Source organism: Falco naumanni, chromosome 1 (genome assembly GCF_017639655.2).
Source record: "Falco naumanni isolate bFalNau1 chromosome 1, bFalNau1.pat, whole genome shotgun sequence".
NCBI classification, from domain to species: Eukaryota; Metazoa; Chordata; class Aves; order Falconiformes; family Falconidae; genus Falco; species Falco naumanni.
In genome coordinates, this window is record NC_054054.1 from 89,897,509 (window position 1) to 89,918,575 (window position 21,067).

At 46.0% G+C, this 21,067-nt stretch overlaps 5 protein-coding genes across 6 annotated transcripts; 2 read left to right on the forward strand and 3 right to left on the reverse strand.

The window, feature by feature from the left end:
- Positions 1-1,262: 1,262 nt before the first annotated feature.
- Positions 1,263-8,234, forward strand: COQ5 (coenzyme Q5, methyltransferase). Its single transcript, XM_040605216.1, has 7 exons — positions 1,263-1,439; positions 1,842-1,991; positions 2,497-2,721; positions 5,363-5,469; positions 7,119-7,207; positions 7,403-7,514; positions 7,630-8,234. Exons 1-7 carry the CDS (start codon positions 1,286-1,288, stop codon positions 7,729-7,731), a joined length of 939 nt encoding a protein of 312 aa, XP_040461150.1. The 5' UTR covers positions 1,263-1,285; the 3' UTR covers positions 7,732-8,234.
- A 654-nt stretch (positions 8,235-8,888) lies between these two features.
- Positions 8,889-11,071, reverse strand: LOC121093307 (dynein light chain 1, cytoplasmic). Its single transcript, XM_040605243.1, has 3 exons — positions 10,965-11,071; positions 10,376-10,513; positions 8,889-9,277 (listed from the first exon to the last, which is right to left on the reverse strand). The coding sequence occupies exons 2-3, from the start codon at positions 10,505-10,507 to the stop codon at positions 9,140-9,142; spliced, it is 270 nt and encodes an 89-aa protein (XP_040461177.1). The 5' UTR covers positions 10,508-10,513; positions 10,965-11,071; the 3' UTR covers positions 8,889-9,139.
- Positions 11,072-14,256: 3,185 nt separating this feature from the next.
- GATC (glutamyl-tRNA amidotransferase subunit C) lies at positions 14,257-16,709 on the reverse strand. 2 transcript variants are annotated; one of them, XM_040605238.1, is made up of 4 exons: positions 16,542-16,699; positions 16,018-16,184; positions 15,500-15,603; positions 14,257-15,125 (listed from the first exon to the last, which is right to left on the reverse strand). In XM_040605238.1, exons 1-4 carry the CDS (start codon positions 16,668-16,670, stop codon positions 15,070-15,072), a joined length of 456 nt encoding a protein of 151 aa, XP_040461172.1. In that variant the 5' UTR covers positions 16,671-16,699; the 3' UTR covers positions 14,257-15,069. The 2 variants fall into 2 exon arrangements, with proteins under 2 accessions (XP_040461172.1, XP_040461173.1); XM_040605239.1 differs by lacking the exon at positions 15,500-15,603 and having other exon boundaries at positions 16,542-16,709.
- Positions 16,710-16,713: 4 nt separating this feature from the next.
- Positions 16,714-18,175, forward strand: TRIAP1 (TP53 regulated inhibitor of apoptosis 1). Its single transcript, XM_040605252.1, has 2 exons — positions 16,714-16,933; positions 17,545-18,175. The coding sequence occupies exons 1-2, from the start codon at positions 16,787-16,789 to the stop codon at positions 17,626-17,628; spliced, it is 231 nt and encodes a 76-aa protein (XP_040461186.1). The 5' UTR covers positions 16,714-16,786; the 3' UTR covers positions 17,629-18,175.
- A 1,149-nt stretch (positions 18,176-19,324) lies between these two features.
- LOC121093275 (cytochrome c oxidase subunit 6A1, mitochondrial) lies at positions 19,325-20,782 on the reverse strand. The gene is made up of 3 exons (XM_040605240.1): positions 20,638-20,782; positions 20,145-20,284; positions 19,325-19,577 (listed from the first exon to the last, which is right to left on the reverse strand). Exons 1-3 carry the CDS (start codon positions 20,738-20,740, stop codon positions 19,491-19,493), a joined length of 330 nt encoding a protein of 109 aa, XP_040461174.1. The 5' UTR covers positions 20,741-20,782; the 3' UTR covers positions 19,325-19,490.
- Between the last annotated feature and the right edge of the window lie 285 nt (positions 20,783-21,067).

Here is a 21,067-nt window from a genome sequence, read left to right on the forward strand (position 1 = left end):
AGCGACGGGCGGTCGCGCTGATGGAGGCCGAGGCCTGGGCTCGGCGGGAGCGAGGAGGCCTCTGGGGCGGCCCCAGGAACCCCAGAGCCCCCGCCGGGGCGAGCCCACGACAGGGTGCAGCACCCTGCTTGCCCATGCCTGGGTCACTTGCCTAGAGGCGGTACACAACCTCTGCTCGACGTTACCCTTTCTTTGCTTGTGGCTGAGCTGTCTGAACGTGACTGATTGCTGGTATCTGTACAGTGGCCTGTGACTGCAGCATGAGAGAGGCCCTTGCAGTCACGTCTCTGGTAGGCAAAGTCATCTTTCCCTACAGCTGAGGCAGACAAGATAAACCAAAAGCATATGTGATGCTTTGCAAGGTATCCTACTGCAAAGACTGGGGGGGATGTGTATGTGTCAAAATTTCAACATCTTAAGTTTTGCTTAATATTGCAGATAAGAGAAAATCACGGTAAGGTCTGGTGATGGCGCTAGTCAGTCTCAACAGGGAAGGAAGATCTTGGTAAGGGAGACAAGCTCCTACTCGGGAAAGGCAGTTTCTAGTCTGGTTTCTTAACAGCATGATGTAATCTCTCGTAACAAATGATTAAGTAGCTTCTTTATATCTACAAAGCTGACAGAGTTTCTGGATGATTCAAATAGTGTGATAAACAGGGCAGCTTTTGCAAAAAAATAGCAGAAAAGGCTCCCTAATTTGTACTAATGTTCCTAATGGGAATCGGAGGCAACCTTTGACTCCTCCCCCCAGTCCATCAGAACACACAAGCCAACCCTTCCTCCTGCTCCCCACATAAGAACTTTTAATTTAGTCAGGAAACTGCAAAATTAAAAATCTAAAGAGATTAACAGAAATTATTTTCAAAACTATTCAAATACATTGTGTGGAGTGTGTTGGGGTTTGGTTTTTTTTGGGGTTAGTAAAGAGGTTAGGGAAAATTATTTGCAAAATTACTCCAATATGCTGCGTGGAGTGTGTTGGGTTGTTGTTGAGTGGGTTTGGGGTTAGTGCTCCCCCCGCTTCCCCAGTCAGGTGTCACCTCAGGTACCCAGGATGGGTCCCACAGCCAGTGGCGCTGCGATGTTTGGCGACTGTTTCGGGCCGGAGCCTGCCCCTGCCCGAGGCTGCGCCAAGGCCGCTGGCACCGGGGCCGGTAGGGCCTCGCGATAAGCCCGCCCCGCAGAGGGAGCGGGCCCTGAACGCCGCGTTTCTCAGGGCCGGGTCGCGCACCGGGGCCCCGCCGGTGCGGCGGCGTGCGGGCAGCCGAGGTCGTGCCCTTGCAAGATGGCGGCGGCGGGGCTGTGCCCGTGCCGGGCGCTGCTGGCGCGGTGCGACGGGGCTCTGCGGGTGCTCTGCGGCTCCGTGCGGGGCCTCGCCACCGGCCCGGAGATGCACTTCGGCTTCCAGACCGTGACGGAGGCGGAGAGGAGGGAGAAAAGTGAGGGCGGCGGCGGGGTCCGCTGTGGAGCTGCGGGGCAGGGCGGGCTGGGAGCTAACGGGGCTCCCGGGCAGCCGGCGCGCATCGGCGGTGGGGGTGAAGGGGTGCTGAGGACGTGCTTAGAGCTGGGCCCTTCGCTTGAGACGTTACCGGGTATCTCGGCAAATAGTGTCGGTGTTATACCAGCTCGATTCTTCCCCTCGGGTCCGGAAGGGTTAACGGGAAGAGGCTGTATTTCTCCCAAGAGCCTTTTGTCAGGATTACTCCTTAGTTAAGTTTTCAGATGGTATTTTTCGGTTCCACCTGGTGATAGACCTCTACGAGGCAATAAAGAACACATTTTACTTCTACAGCAGCATTTTAAAGTAAATTACATTTCATTCTTATGTCCTTTCTTTGCAGTTAACCAGGTCTTTGACAGTGTGGCCAAGAAATATGATATAATGAATGATTCAATGACTCTAGGGATTCATCGAGTATGGAAGGATATTCTGATGCATAAAATGAACCCTTCCCCAGGAACACTTCTTCTTGATGTTGCTGGAGGAACAGGTAAATAATTTTGGTGAGTTCCACATGACAGTGCCACACTGGTTTTGAACTGTTTGAGTCTACTCAGAATTAAGCTGCCTAGCTTTTGTTTGTTTGGGTTATTTCCCCACGCCCATCCCCCCCACCTCCCCAGTTCCCTGTCTTTAAAACTAGTGAAACAACTACTTGATTTTCACAGAGAAGCATTGAGAACTAACTTCTTTGTGTTTTGTAATATTTTGCTTCAGGGCTCTCAAAGTGTTATGGTACTACCATGATATGTATTGGAAAACTGTTTCCATTTGTAGGGAGTCGTGGACTCTTTGCTTTTACCATGTTCCCTTTATTACACGCACTCTGTCTCTGTACTGTGTGTGTGTGAGTTTATATATATATATATATATATATATATATATATATATATATATAAAAATCATCTCTGTTCGATGTCCAGAGCCTTCTGTTCTGATTTCCTGGAGTCAGTAAACATTACAAAGCATGTGTCTCTCTTTTCAAACAAATGCAGGTGACATTGCCTTTCGTTTTATTAATTATGTTCGCTCTGCACAAGAACGCCAGCTCCAGCAGAAGCTTAAGCACCATCAGAATTTATCATGGCAGGAAATTTCTGAGAGTTACCAGGAAGGCAAATTTAAGCCGCTTGGGGATTCCCAAGTGGTGGTCTGTGACATTAACAAAGAAATGTTAAAAGTTGGGAAGCAGAAAGCACAGCATCTTGGCTACTCTGAAGGTGAGTCATGCACAGTACCATTTCAGTAGCATGCCTGATAGCAAGAAGTTGACATGTGATACCCACAGGTAATCACCACTTCAGGATTACAATATATTACATAGCCATGGTGTATGCTGTAGCTGTGTCTGCTTATTTGCCAATGTTGAGTGCCTTTTCCAGTGAGTATGTATGTAGTACGTTGTTCAGGTGTACAATGATCCTCTGGAAGTGTCCATGAGGTCTGATACCCGTCTGTCCTTCAAAACTGGTTAAATAATCTAAACCTGCTGTTTATATCTGTGCTTCCAAATATGATTTTACTAAAGCAGATAATGCAAAAGAGCTTAGCCCTAGAATGATTACACTAAAGATCTCACAATAGGTGTTTTACGAATCAAGGCAGCAAATTAAAAATGCAGTAACTGCGTGATACTGTGAACCTATGAAACTTTCCACAGTTAGAGCATATGCTAATAATGCTCAGAGAAACTGAATTGTATTAAATATTAGTTTGCAGGTCAATGGATTAATTCCTGATATCTAGAATTTGTTGGGGACCACGCCTATCCTGATTGAAAAGCCTGATTTTAAGAAGTAAGACATAGAGAAAGAAGTCCTGCTTGTGGCTCAGCATTTGTATGACAGTTGCTTATCCTCTCTTCATTTATGGATATTTTGCAAATATTTTAGCAATGTAAAGTATACCAGGAGGTTTCCAAACTTTGTTTGCCTGAGTTATTATACGTTAGTTATGCCCTGGGCAGTGTGGATTACAAGATACCCTGCATGTCCTTTCACTGTGCCCTGCTCCCACACCCCCATCAGGGCTTCAGCCTACAAATTGTGTGGGATGAAGGACATACAAAACAGCTCAGTAGGACAAAGGGGCTGAAAAATAAACTGCTGGCATAGGTTCTCTCAGCTGCTCTTACTTCCTGCTGGTGGGTTACCTCAGGCATTGCCTGCCTGCCTCTCCCTTTTCTTTAAAGAACAACATTGTGAAAGCGTTAGTTCTTCCAGCTCTGGCAGACTGCATGCATCACACTGAGCAGCTTGCAAGCCTGTTCAGAGCTGCTCTTACGCATTGCAGTTTGGGAACACCTGAACTGTACCAACATTGTAAGTATAAAAGCTTTATGACTGTAGCTTAGGACCTGAAATAAAGCTTGATGCTGCCTCCCACCTACTATAAATAAAGCATTTTGTTTAATTGGCTGCACTTTTAAGGTATTTTTGTGAATTACCAAATTCTCAAAATGAGTCTTTTAAGTTTTTTAGATTTCTTCCTCTGTACATCAAAGCTTTAGAGGCCCAGCTGTTGTCTTGTTGCCTGGGTTGCCTTATGCCCCACTGTGCCATAATTCTGACGACTTACTCTTTTTCGCTCCCTTGTTCAGCAAATTTCATAATCACTTTTCATGCGATTCCTCCCTGTTGTAATAACCTCGTTTCTGAGCTTGCTTGTCTGAGGTCTAAAATTTGTTTTTCTTAAAATTGTAAGGGGCAGAGTTTCCTTTCAGTATATTCCTATATACATTCACCGACAATGGGGGCTGCGCATGGTAAAAAGAAACGTGCTGATTGTGCATTTTGGCCAGCAGGAGCAGCGGCTGCACTGCACGTGCCCGAGTTCCTCACAGTACTGCAGACTGACAGCCCCTTTTATGCATCTCCTTACAAACTCCTAGCCTGTGATTTTACTGCAGTGTATTCTGAAGAACAGTTTTTCAGTTGCTCAAAACCTTTTCTTGACACTCACTTCTCAGGTGTCTTTTCAGACTGTCTAGATTTAAATAACACTGATAATAACTGCTTTAATAATGTTGCATGCTTCTTTTCATACAATACTTTCTACAACTATAAATATGTATATTTTAAAAATTAAATTTGAATGTTGCCTGGGAACAACTGTTGTTTTCTGTTGTGCTTTGCTCTCCTCCACATTGCTTTCTAGCATACTGCCTTTGAAACTGATCTCTGTTGCAGAAGACTTCTGTGGGGGGTTTTTTGTTAGGTTTTCTTGTTTTGCATTTGAGTCACCAAAACCAGTGACTTTAAGAACTATTAATTCTAAATTGAGCAGTTTTATTTTTTGGTACCAATAACCTGGACGTCCATACTCCACAGACAGATACGGCCTTGCCACAGCTGCAGCAAGGTCACGTACTGATAGTGCTGAATGGAGGGAGTGTGGCTTATCATGTTTCTCAGTCTATGGAAGCTTTTTAGCAAAATGTTTTAGGTGGTTTGGCCATTGTTGCATGGCAAGACATTAATCATGGTTTATAGTTATTCTTTGAGCACACATTCTCTTTTTGCAAGTTTGCTACAAACAGCAGCCAGTTTCTTTCCACTACAATGCAAGATTTGAGAGAAATCTTTTTGGCGGACTAAGGCACTGTGAGCACAATATGCATAAGAATGTTTTGGCTGATCTGCAGAATTTTGGCTTGAAAAGATGGCTGGGTAGTATAGAGCCTTGAAAGGTTTGAGTCTGTGAGTATAGACTAAGGTGTCTTTCCTCCAACAAAACTGTGAAATAGAAGTATTAGTTTTAAATACCAGGGGGTTTAATAATAATTTCCTTCTGGAATAGATAAGTTCTAGTCTTCCTGGAGGAGTCTTGAGTTCAATACTGTGTCCTTGGCTTTTACTACAGGCTTGTCCTGGGTACTTGGGAATGCTGAAGAGTTGCCCTTTGATGATGATAAGTTTGATGTTTACACAATTGCTTTTGGAATCCGAAATGTAACTCGTATTGATTTGGTAAGTTGCTGTAGTATATCCTGATGTGGGGTCCTTATGATTCATCTGTGGGTTTTTTATGCTAGCAGAGGAGGCAAAGGAGGAACTCCTTTGGATAAAGGAACATTGTTGTCTAGTGAAATGTTTAAATTAAGTGGCATGTAGTGTGCAACTTGTTTGAATGAAGAATGCTATTAAATGCCCCACCTGTGTAATAAAAAGTTAGATTTATACTAGTTACACCCAATCCTTCCAGCTTGGCAAGCCACACAGTCTCTTCTTAAGGCAAAAAGGGCTGAATGCTACAGTCATTTACCACTTCCTCCTAACCTATGATATGGCTGGATCTACACATGCACAGTGCAGTCAGTCTGCATGTTTCAAATCTTCCTGAAGCATTTGATCTATATCCCACCCGCAGTGTGTCCTGCACTTTCTGCCCCATTCGGTTTCCCTGCCTGAACCAGCTGAGCTTCCAGGGCACAGAGGGGGAAGCAGCTGGCTGCTGCCACCACTGCCATTGACCTAACCTGTTCAGCCCACTTCTGCTCAGTGTCTTTACACTGGCTGGTAGTAGAGTTTCCCATGAAGAACAAGTATGATTTTAATTAGGGTAGGTAGTACCCTTTGTTCTAAACAATATACATCCTTTGAGAATGACTAGCTGTCGTGGGGGTGACGGTAGGTTAGATCACCTGCCTAGCTGGACTAGTTGTCTTGTGTTTTGGAGGAGTGTGTTACAACCTGGGCAATGATTCTTCTGTGGAAGGTGTAGCATTTGGATCCAAACCACCTTGAACTGTATGCACAGTGCTTCACCTGCACCCTTCCAAAGCACAGGCATCTTGCCTTTATGGATAAAGCGGTCTGGTAGCATAGCTCCCTGGAGACTGGTACAAAACACATCCAAGCTTCGAGTTCTTTTGCAAAGCTCCCATCATGTATGTGTGCTGTTTGTATTTTATCCCTTAGAAACATGACAGTTGAAACCAAGCAGATGTATAACCTGCAGAGGTTCTTGAGTACCACTCTCCTGTGCTCTTGTATAAAAGAACATACAGTTGTAAATAGACTTTTGTCTTTGTTCTTCTTAGGTGTTTTATTTTGGATATAGGATGGAATTCTCAAAGTAGGCAAAGGTTTTCTTCTTTCCTTTCCTTCCCCCCATTCTCACACATTACTCATCCAAAATCCAGTATCACTTCTTTGATCCTTTGGGTGTGCCTCGCAGTTGAGTAAAATCTTTTCTTTTGATTAAAAAACCAAAATCTATCATGCCCTCTTTCATTTTCAGCTTCTTGTAGCTGAGTCACCCTCTCCCTTTTAGGTTTGGTCTGTAATTACGAGCACTTTGCTGGCAAACATTCATCAACTGAGAGCAGGGAAAAAGAAGAAAAATTGCAAACATGACATCATAGTTTCAACACAAAGCCTGGTGTAAATCTATTTATGTAACAGCAAGAGTGTTTGTGGTTTGGTTTTGTTGTTTGTTTCGGGGTGGGGGGGTGGGTTATACCTGTCTTGGGGTGCTTCACGAGTAAATATTGGAGATTGCTAGTCAGGATTCTCTTTACTCCCTCCCCTTGGTTTACCACTGAGTTGCCATCACATGGCATAATAGGCAGATGCTGGTCTACAGGAACAAACTTACCATATCTGCTTTGTCTCAGGCACTTCAGGAGGCCTATCGTGTGCTGAAACCAGGAGGAAGGTTTCTCTGCCTTGAGTTTAGTCATGTCAGCAGCCCTCTTCTTTCCAGGTAGGAACATGGTGACATTATGGCCATATCACAAGGCCAGAATGAGAGACGGAGACACTTTGAGGCCACCTCATTGTGCACTTGTAAAATCAGATACAGACTCCACAGAGTAGTGGTACAGGGATCAATTTGTGTTGGAGAGGGTCCGTTTTCAACTTGTTGGTATTAATCTGCCTTTGCTGTCTGTCTGTGCAGGCTCTACGATCTGTACAGTTTCCAGGTTATCCCTGTTCTGGGTGAGGTTATTGCTGGTGACTGGAAATCTTACCAATATCTTGTGGAGAGCATCCGTCGTTTCCCACCTCAGGTAAGACAGTATTTCTCTGAATTTGCTCACACAAAACAGGGTTCCAGCATAATCTCACAGGCAGCTGGCTTATAAGCCTTCGGGTTGTTCTAATTATGGAACTATTACTTTTCAGGAGGAGCTGAAGGCAATGATAGAAGATGCAGGCTTTTTAAAAGTGGATTATCAGAATTTAAACTCTGGCATTGTTGCCATTCACTCAGGTTTCAAACTGTGAGTCTACTGTGTAGCAAAACAAAGGAAGTGGAATTTTCCTGAGGAATATGAAAGCTGTGGCATTTTAACACTATCAAGACTGAAGAGGAGTTTTAAGAACTTGTGCAACAGACCCAGAAGGTCAGACCCAGAGGAACATCAGCTGCCTTGCCCTGCCCCCGCCCCAAGAAACCTCTGGCTGAAGTGATTCGTGTGGTGTTTCTTACACTTGCATTTCTCTTCAAGTGCAATGTAAAGCATGCGGCCAAAACTGAGCAATCATTACAAACAAAGCAACTTCCTTTACCCGTGGTATAGTTACAGAAGTAGACTGACTAGTCTTTAAATAAGATGCCTCCTTTTTTTGACTAAGCTTCAAGGAGGATATCATACCAGTGAGAAGTAACTTGGATTTTTAAATCTTTATAAAGCTGTCATGTGGACTTAAGGGGATTTTTCCCTTGATTCCTTTATTTCTTTCAAAGGCAAATGGAAGGCTTGTGAAATAAACCAGCTCTGCATCAACCTTTTCCACTTAAGTAAATATTTTAAGCTTTGTAAGATTTTCTTTTTAAGAAAGGAATCTTTTTCTGAAGAATGACCATATAAAAATATTCTGGAGTGAGATGTTTTCACCTCCATATGAAATGTCAGTACTAGATGGATAATGTCTAAGGAAAAATACTGTGCGTTTCCTTCTGTTCTTTAAACTGTTGAAGAACAGATGCTTCTGTAGCAGTATACAGGGATAGAGTGGGAAAAAAAAATCTAGAGAAGGTAAACTTACATCCCAAAGTGACAGCTGTGAAGTGAACTAGTAAGAAAGTTTCTCTCTCCTGAAAAATCGAGAGATGAAAAGACTATTGCTTTTAGCTTACCAATTCACTTGAAATCAGAAAAGCAACACCATGTATCTAAACTCCAGAGTTTGCACTAGAGATTGTGTACCTACTGAAAATATGCTTATCAAGAACTGAAAAACATTCTTTTCTCTCAAGGAAAGCTGCTGGTCTCAGTTACAGTTCTCAGTCTCTATGATGTACTCATAGATTAGCTCAGGCTTCAGCTGCTGTTGTGGTGCAGGGGTGGAATGGAGGTGGTGGGGATGTTCCTCCTTCATTCACAGTGGAATAAAGAGGGTAATGCAAGCACTTAGAAAGCAGAAAGGGAGAGTAAACAAAGGATCCAAAGTTTTATTAGCAAAGAAGCAATCTTTTGAAAGAAAATAAATACAAGGAAGACATTTTAACCTTTTTTTATAACCAAAATTAAAATACCAGCTGCTACAGCAAAATCCCTGACCGTTAACAATACAACAAAAGGCCTGAAGATCAAGGTCTGTTTCCTCAGGAAGGCTGAGGGTAGGAGGCTGCTTGGAGTTAGTGTGCAGTCCTGTAACCAGGTGCAAGTTTCAGTAACAGTTCATGGTTCTAACCAGACTTGAAAAGAAGAATAGCAACTTGGCCGAGGTAGAAGTAGATGAAGTGCTTGGTCTCATGAGTCACATAGCTGCCGAAGTTCCTTCCCACAATGCAGTGCCAAGTGGGATTGTATTTCTTGTCAAATTCCTACAGAAAAGAGAACTAGAAACTCAGTATTTTCTTGAGAATTGTACTAATATTGTCTACAAGGTTTTTTTCCCAGTGATATGTCACTTGTTAACAAGTATCATTTTTGGAAGAAGGTAATTAAGGAGCAGCATATGCTCGTAAGAGCAAGGATCATCTGTCACTGTATAACTCATCTGCTGCTTAGTCAGACCAAAAAAAAAAAAAAAGTGCTTCCGAGCTGAGGAGGAATAAGCTTAAAACATATGTTTCCCCAAAAGTGACACCATGATCTCAAACAGAAACTTTTATGAACTTCACTGCTTGTTCCAAATCTCTACAGATGAAGCCATTATATTGGGTTCATTAGCGGTTTTAAACAAGGACATTGAGAGGACTCTTGATGGAAAATTCTCTGCCACATCTTTGGTACTAGGTCATGAGACCACATTCTTCCTACACGCTGTAGGCAGAAGCCTGCTATGACTTCCAAGTAAACACACGTGTACAAGTCTACTAGGAGTAAAATGGTGCAGTCGGTGATTACATACAGTATCAAACAGCAGTCAGCTGGAGACTTTTTGTGAGAGCATGCAAGAGTTTGTGTTCTGCTCAACCAAACCCTTCAACTACCTACTTGCAGCTCAACCAGCCTACCGCTAGAAGTCGAGAGAAAATCTGAGAGCCTGGAAGCTATGAACTTTCTGTTCTGTGTTAGCAGGGACAGTTGGCCTTACAGGTGGGGCGGGGGAAAGCCACTTAGGACAAGATCAGCAACCTGCCACTTGTCACATAGTCTTCATAGAGCCCCTGTGTTTTGTACCAGCTCAACAGTCCCAGAGACAGTCAGCTGCTGCTCTCTGTTCACCTGGACAACGGGACAGGGGCAGAAAAGGCTAAAGGAGAAGGTGCTGCAAGAAAAACAACTGAAGGACCTGGAAAAGCCCGCTTAAAGGGTGGGGGAAAGAACATAAGGACACCAGCCTACAGACAAAATCCAACTTGAGTAGCTAGTGCCTCTAGAACTTGTTTCTCTAGAGCTACTCGCCCAGCAGCATTCTCCCTGCTTCATTTTTCATGTGCATAGATTTCAGGAGGACATTATGAGCAAAGATTTACCTTCTTTATGTGAGCCGCAATGTCCTTCTCGATGTTGTACTTCTCTAAGGCCTGAGTAGCACACTCCACGGAGTCCTGCTGCATCTCTTCGGACATGTCCGCATTCTTGATCACCGCCTTCCGATCGCTCATGGTTGCCTGCAGGGAGCGAAGCAGAGGGGAGCCCCGAGCTGCAGGCGCGGCCGCCCGCCGGCAGCACCCGCGGCCGTGGGGCACCGCTGCCGGCTGGCTCGGAGGCCCCGGCACAGCCCGCCCGGGGCCAGAGGCGCGGTGCCGCCCGCACCGCGCTGCAGCCCCGCCAGGGCGCCCGCAGGCCCCGCCGCCCGCCTGGCCCCCACGGCCATCTCCCAGCGCCGGGGCGGCGACCGAAGTCCGGCGCCCCCCGCCAAGAAACCGGGCCCCGCGCGGAAGGCTCCCGGCTGCAGTCCTCCAGGACGCGGTGGAGCTGCCGGCACACGCACCGCACCGGGCGCCGCAGGGTGCCCGGACACCGGGATGGCTGAGGCATGACGGCCCGCCCAGCCCTTAGCTCCGGTCGTGCTCGGGAGTCGCCGCCGCCCTCACCCTCCACACCCCGCCGTCCCCTCACCGTTCGGCGGGTGCTGTGGGACCGGCCCTGTACCAAGCGGAGTCTAGTCAGTGCGCGCCGCGCCCGCCTCCGAGCGCCCCAGCCCCGCCCCCTCCGCACCGGCCGCCAGCCATTGGCCGACGCCGCTGGCCGCGCCGGGCGTTCATTGGCCACGGTCCGGCAACTCTCTTAGGGTTTTACCCTTGCGTTTTCTTTCAGACCGGCATGCTTCGCGCCCGCGTCCGTTCCCATGGCGACGGGCGGCCTCGTGGGCGCGGTGCGGTGCGGTGGAGCACACCCTGCGCGTCCGATGCGGCCTGTGCTGCTGGGCTGTTAACGTGGGCCCTTGCCTCCGTGCTACTCGTCTGCCATCATCTATAGTGATCCCAGGCAAAAATCCCATGTTCCTTCCAGTACACTTGGTCTTCTGGTGCGTTTTGGTGTGTCCACCTGTTTCTGTACCTTTCTGTAGATGATACATGGGGCCCGAAGACAATTCTATACCTCACCCCAACCCTTATCACAGAGACACCGAATTTTACCTGGTGATCTCTGCAGCAGGCCCTTGTTTCTCCATGAACTGGGGTCGTTTTTTCCGTAAGATGCCCTTTACTACAGGGAAAGCCCATCTTTCCTATACACATGTCTGTTTTCAGTTTGTCTTTCAGATTAGAGCGACCTCTAATAGATATCTTTTATCTATGTTTACCAAGTATTATCAAGTCAGCCCTAAATGTTGTCCCTTTAGTGAACTGAATCCATCAGACTTCTTAAGTGTCATTTAAGGCATCTTTTCCAGACCTCACTAGTTCTGCAACTCACCTTTTTTTATTTTTTACCTTTTTATTTTGTTTGTTTAGGGGTATTGGTTGTTGGGTTTTTTTGGTTTGTTTATTTTTTTTTTTTTTTTAATTAAGCAAGATGGTTTGGGAGATCCCCAGTGCTCTCTTTTGTTTGTTTCACTCCCCCTGGGGCACATTCTGCTTATAATTTTGTCAGCAGCTAGAAAATTCTTGTTGAATTTTCCATAGCTGGTGATCTGTTAATCACAGGACTCTGAACCATGTCTATAGCAAACAGTAAAGGATGACTTAAAAGAAGTTTTCAAATACTGCTTGGTGGGACAGTCATTTCCTTGTAGAAATAAAAAACTCGAGAGCAGTCATCCATCTCACCTGAAATACAAATATTTTCCATGTATGTACAGTATAGTTACCTGCTCAGTGTCATTCATAGCAAAAGCAGCAGAACAGCACGGAACCTTTTGCTTTTGCAAGTTCTGAGGCAACCCCAGAAGAATATACCAGCCCCAAATTATTAAAACTGGATAATATAGTACTTTTGTCACTCTGGAATATCTCAGAAATAACTTTGGACTTTAGCTCCCAGGTTTTTAGCATTCCAGTTAGAAGAGATGGAATTCACAGCTTTGCTTTCTGTCTTGCCATCAGGAGCATGTGTTAGTGAGAGATCTGAAAGTTGTGAAATTAAGGGAATTTATCGGGTTTAATGCAGCAGATGAAAGGGCATAAGAGACCTTGTGTGCTAGAAACTTGAAGAAGCTTCTAATAGTCTCGGGGCCACAGTAAGCAATTAATTTACAGAACTGTGTTTAGTATCTGCAGCGCTAGCAATGGTTCTTTGAGTACTAGACAGGTTTGTGCTGACAGAAGTGAACAATTTAGCAATCTTCCCAGTGCTTGCAATGAACTTCAGAAACACCCACGAATCTCTGAGGAGGTGGCTGTGTTTGGTAGCTGCAGGCAAATTTCTATGCATTTATTAAGAAATGGTTAGCTGAAGAAACAGATGTGATGACGACTGCAGGAAATGTCAGTGTGGGTGAGATACACGTTGTTAATGAGAAACATTAAAGCCTGAGATACATGGCTTTAAAGAGAAACATTAGGGCCTTACTTGTTAATCAAGAATATAAAAGTATAGTTTCCCCCAGGACAGAGCTGCAGGGGAAGGCAGAACAAATAAATACACATAAGAGATGATAGCTGGAGTAGGGGAGGTGCCAAAAAAATTGGGTAATGGATAAGACGTACCATGAAATTCCTTTTGCGGATGGAGATTAAATTGTAAGCACTTTTCAGCTGAGGCCTTTTTTTGCTCTGTGTGGCATACCATATCACTACATCTAAGAGATTCTTCCTGGAGCTCCTAGTTACTATCAAAACATGAAATAATCCTTCTTAGCAACAAACCAACTTTCATTTACTTTGTTCCATAAAACTGAAAAAATAACCACCTTGAAATTTTCTTTGTAAACCTGGAATCTATATGTTAGGGCTTCTAATCCAATTTTATATGTTACAGATCTACATAGTAGTGGAAAAACCTTAGCACCTGTAAGTCAAGTTATCTCCACAGTCTCCAGGGAAACTAGATACATTTAATCATCTCAGAATCCGACCTCCTTTTGTTGGTTTTTATTTTTTTCTTTTTGCCATATCTATTAACCACTGAGAAAAGATTAGTTATTTCAAAATACATATTATGTTTGCCTACTGTAGTTACCAGGAACTTAACAGGTAGCAATTTTATTACATGAGTCCTTAACTGTATTTATTCACTTGCCAGGGTTTATAAATTCCATTGTGGCAGAACACTGTGAAGATCTGACCCAGATCTAGACCCACTTATGCATCAAGGTCCTGCAGTGAAAGCAGGTGAACCAGCCCCATGAAGGGCATCTCATCCCCACCTCAGGGTGCAGCTGAGGCCTGGTGGCTTTGAACCATTCTGCGGGGCACAGCACCCACTGCATTAGACACGCTGAGGGCAGGCTGAGGCACTAACGTATTTTGCCCCATAGGCAGCTCATCTGTCCTTTGCCAGAGTTTCTGTTTTGGTGGTTGCAGGTATCTGAGTCAGGGCTATAATACCCTTATTAGCAGCGAGGTTGCAAAAACCCCTTCATTAAGGAAATGTCTATTTTCCAATTTAAATGCAGTTTGGGCTGCAGGGAATGAGCATCAGGCAGTCTGTTCTCTCACTGGGTTGCGTGGGTAAGGGAGTAGCAGCAAACTGGCAGTATTAAGATTATCCTGTGCTGCACTGGGAATGTGGAATCATCTTTGTCCAAATTGTTGGTTTAGTTGTTGCTTTTAAATAGTTACTTGATGATGTATTGGGTTGGAAGCTCCTGCAGCCATGCAGTTCACTCTCAAATTCCTCTTCCTTTTTCTACGTAAATAACATCGTCCCCATTCTTGCTGATGGTTAGAGGCTGCCAAAATGGACAGAACAAGTGGGGATTTCTCAAACGAGCAATTCACTGTGCCAACAGAACAAAAATGCCAAGTTAAAAAACAATTACATTCTTTATTTACAAGCTTAGCCATACAAGATGTTTTAAAACAACTGCAGTACTTTCTTTGAAATGGCAAAATGGTTTAATTAAAAAATAATTGCTGGTGCCACTACAGACACACAGCTGGTGGACAAAAATACTTACTGCAAAGATTTTTTTATTTTAAAGCAGCCGTTTCTATGCTTGAAAGGTACTTTCTCAAATTCTGTACAACTCCAGGTATTTAATTTATAAGACTAAAAACACGAAGTGGGAAATGGAAGGTAACCCAGAGAGACATGGAACACCAGAGGTGAAATGGAAATACCCAGTAGAAGCAAAATATTTTACTGAGTCATCTTTTCAAAGTGCCTTTTCTTCCATAATGAAAATCTGATTTCTGTCCATACGTCACAGAGATACTCAGCAATGTTGTCAACAACTCCTCCATACCAATACAGCCTTCCAACCTCTAATTTTGCCGGCAAACTTGTTGAGGAAAAATATATTGTTCTGGATTTTTAAATCATTACTTTTTAATGCTCTTTGAAGTCTTTAAGCCTTTCAGTATATTAAAGAATAAGATCAAATTCACTTTGCTAAATAAAAGCACTAAGGTCATTTGTCATGCTGCCTTCCAGCTTCATAAACATTGAATATTCCAGTAGTGCTGCCAAACTTTTTACACCTTCCTTCTTCTGTAAATTGTCTTGCAAGTGCTCTTCTTTTGATGAAAATACGTACCAGGATACTTCAGCTGTGACTGTGCAAAACTTTGTTTACCCAAATAAAATACTCAAACGGTGTTTAGGTTCCGGGCTTTTGCTAAGAGCCCTGCAGAAAAGTATCTCGCTCTTCTAGCTTTGGTAAAGGGATGTTACCTGACAGAAAACAAGAACAAAGTTGTGTGAGACCATCTGTAAGTCACCTTCTAGGTAGTATACCTTAGCACTAAAGTGCTTTTCCAGTTTGTTCTATGTACAAGCAGCTTACAATTCCTGAGGAAGTAACGAAAGTAAGGTCCATCTCACTTCCTGTAAATAACTGCTCGACATATAGTAACTTTAGAGTAAAATTAGCTTCTACACTGCTTTTGGACCAATAGATTGCAAACTGTTTTATACAGATGGCTAGAGTTATTTATTTTAGTACTTATTACGAACTAGTATTTCTGAAAGTAAATGCAGCTATGGTGGGTTATATTCCTCAGGTTAATTCAAACAAGATTAAGAGGTTTTTGTAAGCAAGACAATACCTGGTGGGGCTACAAAATATTCCTCTACTTTCTCTCTGGCGTTTTTCAGCAGCTCTTTCGTGCAGTTGCCTTCTGTGACGTCATCTTCTCTGAGATACAGACACCTAAAACCAAAGATTACTAGCCTGTCTTTAAGCTATTCTATGAATACGAAGTAGGAATTCTGGCTTATCTCTAAATGTAGTTTTGGTCTTACGTAAGCAGTAAGACAAGTATTGGAACATCTCAAAGTGACTAAGAATGCCACTGATGTATTTGGGGAGCAGTGTGTGCAGTTCATTCCTGATAAGTAAGACACAGAGAGGAACCGGGAATTCATCTTTGCTGCGCTTCACACAGAAACAGAAAGCGCATGGATGCCAATGGCATCTTCCTTTCACGCAATGTCATGGTAAGACTTTTCCGTAAACAAAGGAACCAAACACATAACCAGGGTGACACCCTGGGGAAAGAGAAAGTTATAAAAGCAAATAGTTTGATACATTAACAGTTAAAAGGAGGCTGCTGTCATTCATTACCTGTCCTCCAAGACTGTATCCATCGGCTCTACGCCATCCGTGTTTACTTCCTGAAGCTGATCAGCAAACTGGATTGCTTTCTGCAGCCGCTCCACACCCTCCGAATCACGGAAATCAACCAAGGCCAGGTGTTCCAAATGATCCAGCACTTCCAGCATCACTTTTTGCTGTACAAAGAACAAACATGGACAAAAAAAAGCAAAGGTGAGCAAGTCCAATGTACTACTACTTTCTTTATTTTTCCCCTGAAAACTTGTTAGGTGGCAAACCCCCGAGTTTCCATCCGCTGGGACACGCCGATATCCAGTACTTTCGCGGACCGTTAACTTTACTCCAGCTCGTACTTTCTCCCCTCCCAGCCCCGCACATGGCGAAGGGCCAGCCGGAGCTGCCGCTCGCTGCGGACCCCAGCGCGGGGCAGCGGCCGGCGGGAGGGTGTGTGCGACCGGCGGGAGGGGTGGCGGACCGGCAGGGGCCTGCAGCCACCCCTCGCCCCCCGCGTTCTGCCCCGGGCGCTGCCCTACCTGCGGGGGCGGCCGCTGCTCGCCGGGCTGCCAGGCCGGGCGCGGCGGGACCTGCAGGGCCCGGGCGGGAGGGGCCCGGACCCAGGCCCGGGCGGCGCCCGAGACCGAGCGGAGCCAGCGGCCCAGCATCGCGCGCTACCGGCGGCGCCCTGCGACGTCACTTCACCGCGCCGGAAGTACGTCAGAGCGGCGGCGCGGCCGGCCCGGCGCGGTGACAGGGCGCGGGCGGGCGCTTGGCCGCCGCGATGAACAGCGTGGGCGAGGCTTGCACCGAGCTGAAGCGCGAATACGACCAGTGCTTCAACCGCTGGTTCGCCGAGAAGTTCCTCAAGGGCGAGAGCGCCGGGGACCCTTGCGGGCAGCTCTTCAAGCGGTACCAGCTCTGCGTGCAGGTGCGTGCGGCGCTGGAGCCTGCCTGCTCCCCTGCCTGCACCCTTGCCCCCCTGCCCGACCCCCTGCCTCCCTGCTTGCTCCTCTGCTTCCCTCCCTGCTCTCCCCCCTGCCTGCCTCCATGCCCCCTGCCCTGTTTGTCGGCACAGATGTGGTGCACAAGTACCCCCACGCTGCTCTGTGTTCTAGCTGTTCACTTTCCACCCCAAGTGTTATTCCGCTGGACATGTTCTGCTTACGATGCTCCTGGCAGCCCCAAGACTAGCTGCTGCCCCCAGCTGCGCACCCCACTGCACTGCTCTGGACTTTCTCTTGCCTTCAGTTTCTGTCAGTCATGGCATATAATATTTTACAGGTGTATTTTTCTCGTTAATGTAACTTGTTAATTAAGCCTGCTGGTTTAGAGGCTGTAACACGTTTATGTGATGGGATCCAAATTGTAGTTTGGCATGAGTTCTCAGTGCCTACTTGAGCGTCTCTAGTACTGAAGCTTTATCCAAACCAGTCTTAAGACTATTTTTTCTGGATCATGTTTTGTAACAAAGACTATATTGCTTAGCACTATAAAGATGTCTCAAGTTTAATGTTTTGGATTTGTTGTTCTTTTTTTCAGAAAGCGATCAAGGAAAAGGATATACCCATTGAAGGCCTGGAGTTCATGGGTCCAAGCAAAGGAAAAACTGAAAACTCCTCTTGACCTCAGCTGTATGGGTGGGGTCACTAATATGAGCTTTTGGACTAAACAACATCACCAGGCATACGACTAGACACAGCCTGGATAAGACCTTTGTTAAGCTGCTTTCTAGGAAGTCAGGAATCTGCTTATAAAAACAGCCACACACACACACAAAAAAAAGACTGGATCTTGTGGTAACTATTGCCTCCTTTTCAGTGAATTATGGTGGTGGTTCAGCATCTAACAGCGTGAAAAGCTGTTTGAACTAACTTCCTAATTAATGTACTCTATAGTGAGAATGTTTATTAGAGCAGGCTGAAATAGTAGTTGCTTTGTGACTGATTTCTCTTGCTTATTTATATAACACTTGAAAGTGTTTAAAAATTCTATGAAGGTTGATTCACTTTGTCTTCTCTCTATGCTGCTGAATTCTGGTGAAAGAAGGTTGTTTCGTATGATCCTGAATGCTGAGGGGCTAAAGCATTGTTTTGTATCAGCAACAGAGATGGTATAAAATCACTTCTATTGGACCTGCAGTAACTTAGCTAAAATAAATATAACCAAGTTATATTCTGTTCAAGTAGGTAACTGTCCAGTAGAATCTGATTGTGACCTCTAGGAAGGACCAAGGTGGCCTGTAAGAGAAGCTGAAGAGGACACTTTTAACACAGAGGCTACTTCTTCAGCCTTTTCTGAGGTTCTAAAACAATCCTGAACTTGAATTCTGTCCTTTAGCATTATGTGTTCCTGCAATACAACTGCAGTGCAGCCCTGGCTATCCTTTTCCACACTAACACAAAGCTCCAGGCTGGCCACTATTACTATTTCTTGCTTGGTGTAGTTAAAGTGTGTGTTGAATGAGGGAAACATTGGGTTGAAGCTTGACAGGTGATAATGTTGGAGTCCCTGGCTGAGGCTTGTGAATCAAACCTGCTCACCAAGCTGCTCCTGAACTGTGTGTAGTTTACACCTAGGAAAGTAATCAAAAGTTATTTGTGCTGGCTTGTAAACTGTAGAACTGCTTGCAGCGACTAGAAAAGGGTGTTTGGAATAGAAGGAAGGGATCAGGATCCATCCCATCCAGTGGCCCTGTGAGCATTGTGGCAGGGGAGGAGGTTTCCGTTGATCCTTATACAGGAATGGGGAAAAGCTGTCCCCTCTCATTACACCAACACAGGTGAAAGTAAAAAATATGGCCTGGGGACAAAAGAGAAGTCAACTGCCTAATTCTCCTAAAATTACAGTGAGGGGGGGGAAAGAAAGTGAGCTTCACTTTCTTAGCTTTTAAGAGCTACCTGAAGGATAACTTAAGAGGTTTTACTTTTTCAAAAAACAAACAACAAAAAAAGGTGCAATTCTCAAACATAATAGCTCGCTTGTCTGCACGACAGCCCCTTGGTAATGACACCAGACAGAGAGTAGCTAATTAGGGGTTAATAGAAAATTGCATTCATGACTTAACAAATATTGCAATAGCTGATTATGGAGAACATGCTTCAATATATACAGTATTAGCCTGGAACCTGTTCATCTGCCTGTGACCTGTGTCTTTACAGTGATCAGTTAGAGTGCATTCCTGTTGTTAACGTTACCAGATTCAGGCAGTCAAACCCCTTCACTCCTGCACTGTATCCTGTGGGAGGTGTCAATGTTTTAAGCAAACACTGAACTAAAGAACTTCTAATGATTCAGACTAACAAAAAAGTCAAATCCTAAATTCAAGTTCAGAGTTGTTTATTTAAAGGACCTCTACACTGGTACAGACAGAGGCCACACCACCATTCAGTTTCATTGTAGAAGGAATGCAGAGTCTAAATGATGGTTCCCACGCAACATTCTGGTCCACGATGGGAAGAGCTAAATTTCTGGCTGTGGTCAGGATCTTAGTGGTCATCTTCATAACCGGTTGGGAGAGCATTAACATGAGGGTTGTGGAACAGAGTTTTGTTCCCATCACCCCAGGGGAAAGGCTGTTGAAAGAAGAAAGAAAATAAGCCAGCGGCAGCTAAATGAACCATCTCAGAAAATCAACAGCAATATGGACTCAAACATCACACTGCTTGACGGGCTGATGAATTAAGCAAGTTTGCATCTGTTCCTGGACAAGAGTTGGAAAACAAGTGTCCCTTAGGTGGGAGCCACTGTCTATAGACAAGAAGATCTTCGTGTTCTTGCTTAGACATCAACTATGCTATGAGGACTCCAGTTTTAAGATTTTTGGGATCTCCTCTGTCAGCTTTTGAATCTGTATTAATTTAAGGTAAGTACAGCTCTAGGACTGAAATGGTTTTCAGCAAGACATTAGCAGGATGACTTGGGGGTGGGAAGGCGTGTGAATACCATGGGTATTTCCTCTGAGCTGCAAGAAACTCTTGCTGCCTCAGAAACAAAGCCAGCAGTTAAGATCGTGGCTACGTATGCAGCACCTCATGTAGGTGACAAGAAAGCAAGAGATGCTGTTGTAATCTCAGATGAAGGCCTGCGGTCATGGTGGGGCCAGGGAAAAGGCAGCCCTTGGAGAGGTCAAGCAAAGGTACCTTGGTCCTGATCCGGAGATGAGCATAAGGAACAAACTCGGGTCTCTCGTGCTCCTGCTGTGCTTTCAGGTAGCAGTTCAGCATGCAAACACCAACACCGGGCAGGGCCACGACGAAGGTCAACAGCTTCCACAGGCGAGCTAGGGAGAGCATTACATGAAATAAAACAGCAACAAGCCTTTCCGTTAGTGACCCGAGAGCTTGTCAAGCGCAATTAACACATTAACGAGGAATTAACGCACGCTCCATGTCCCCCCCCTCGAGCCGGGGTCTCCCCTCCCTGTTTTTACCAGGGAGAGAGGGCGCTCCCCTCCCGCGGGGATCCGGGCCTGACGGCTGCAGCCGCAGCTCTCCCGGGGAGGTCGCCCCCTCCAGGGCTCACACCGCCGGCACCGGCTTCGCCGCGCCCGCCGCCAAGGGCAGCGGCTGTCAAGGGCAGCGGCGTACCAGCCGCAAGTCCCGGCTACGTCCTCGCCCCGAAGAGCCCCGTTACCTCCGCCGGCCTCATGGGCCGCGGCCGACATGCTCCGCCCCGGCAGGGAGCGCGGTGCGGCGGCGCCGAGCAGCAGCCGGGAGAGCCTTCCGAGCGCCGCCATCGCGTCCGCGGGCGCCCAGCGGAGCCGGAAGCGGGGTCAGGCCGGCAGGGGGCACCGGGCATGCGCGCTGCGCTCCCGGCCCCGCCCCTGCGCGGCCGCGGGCGGGGGCGCCCTCCGCGCATGCGCCGGCCTTGGGGCGGGCGGGAGGCGCTGGCTGTGACGTCAGCGTCGCGGCGTGTCGTTCGCGGGGGGGAGGCGGCACCAATTTGGTGCTGAGGGGTGGTGGCGGCGTGCGGGTGGCGAAAGGACGGGGGAGGCTGCCCTGTGAGCGGCGCCGGAGCTGTGGGGACAGGGGGTGTGTGGGAGAGCGCTGGGGTCGTCCCAGGC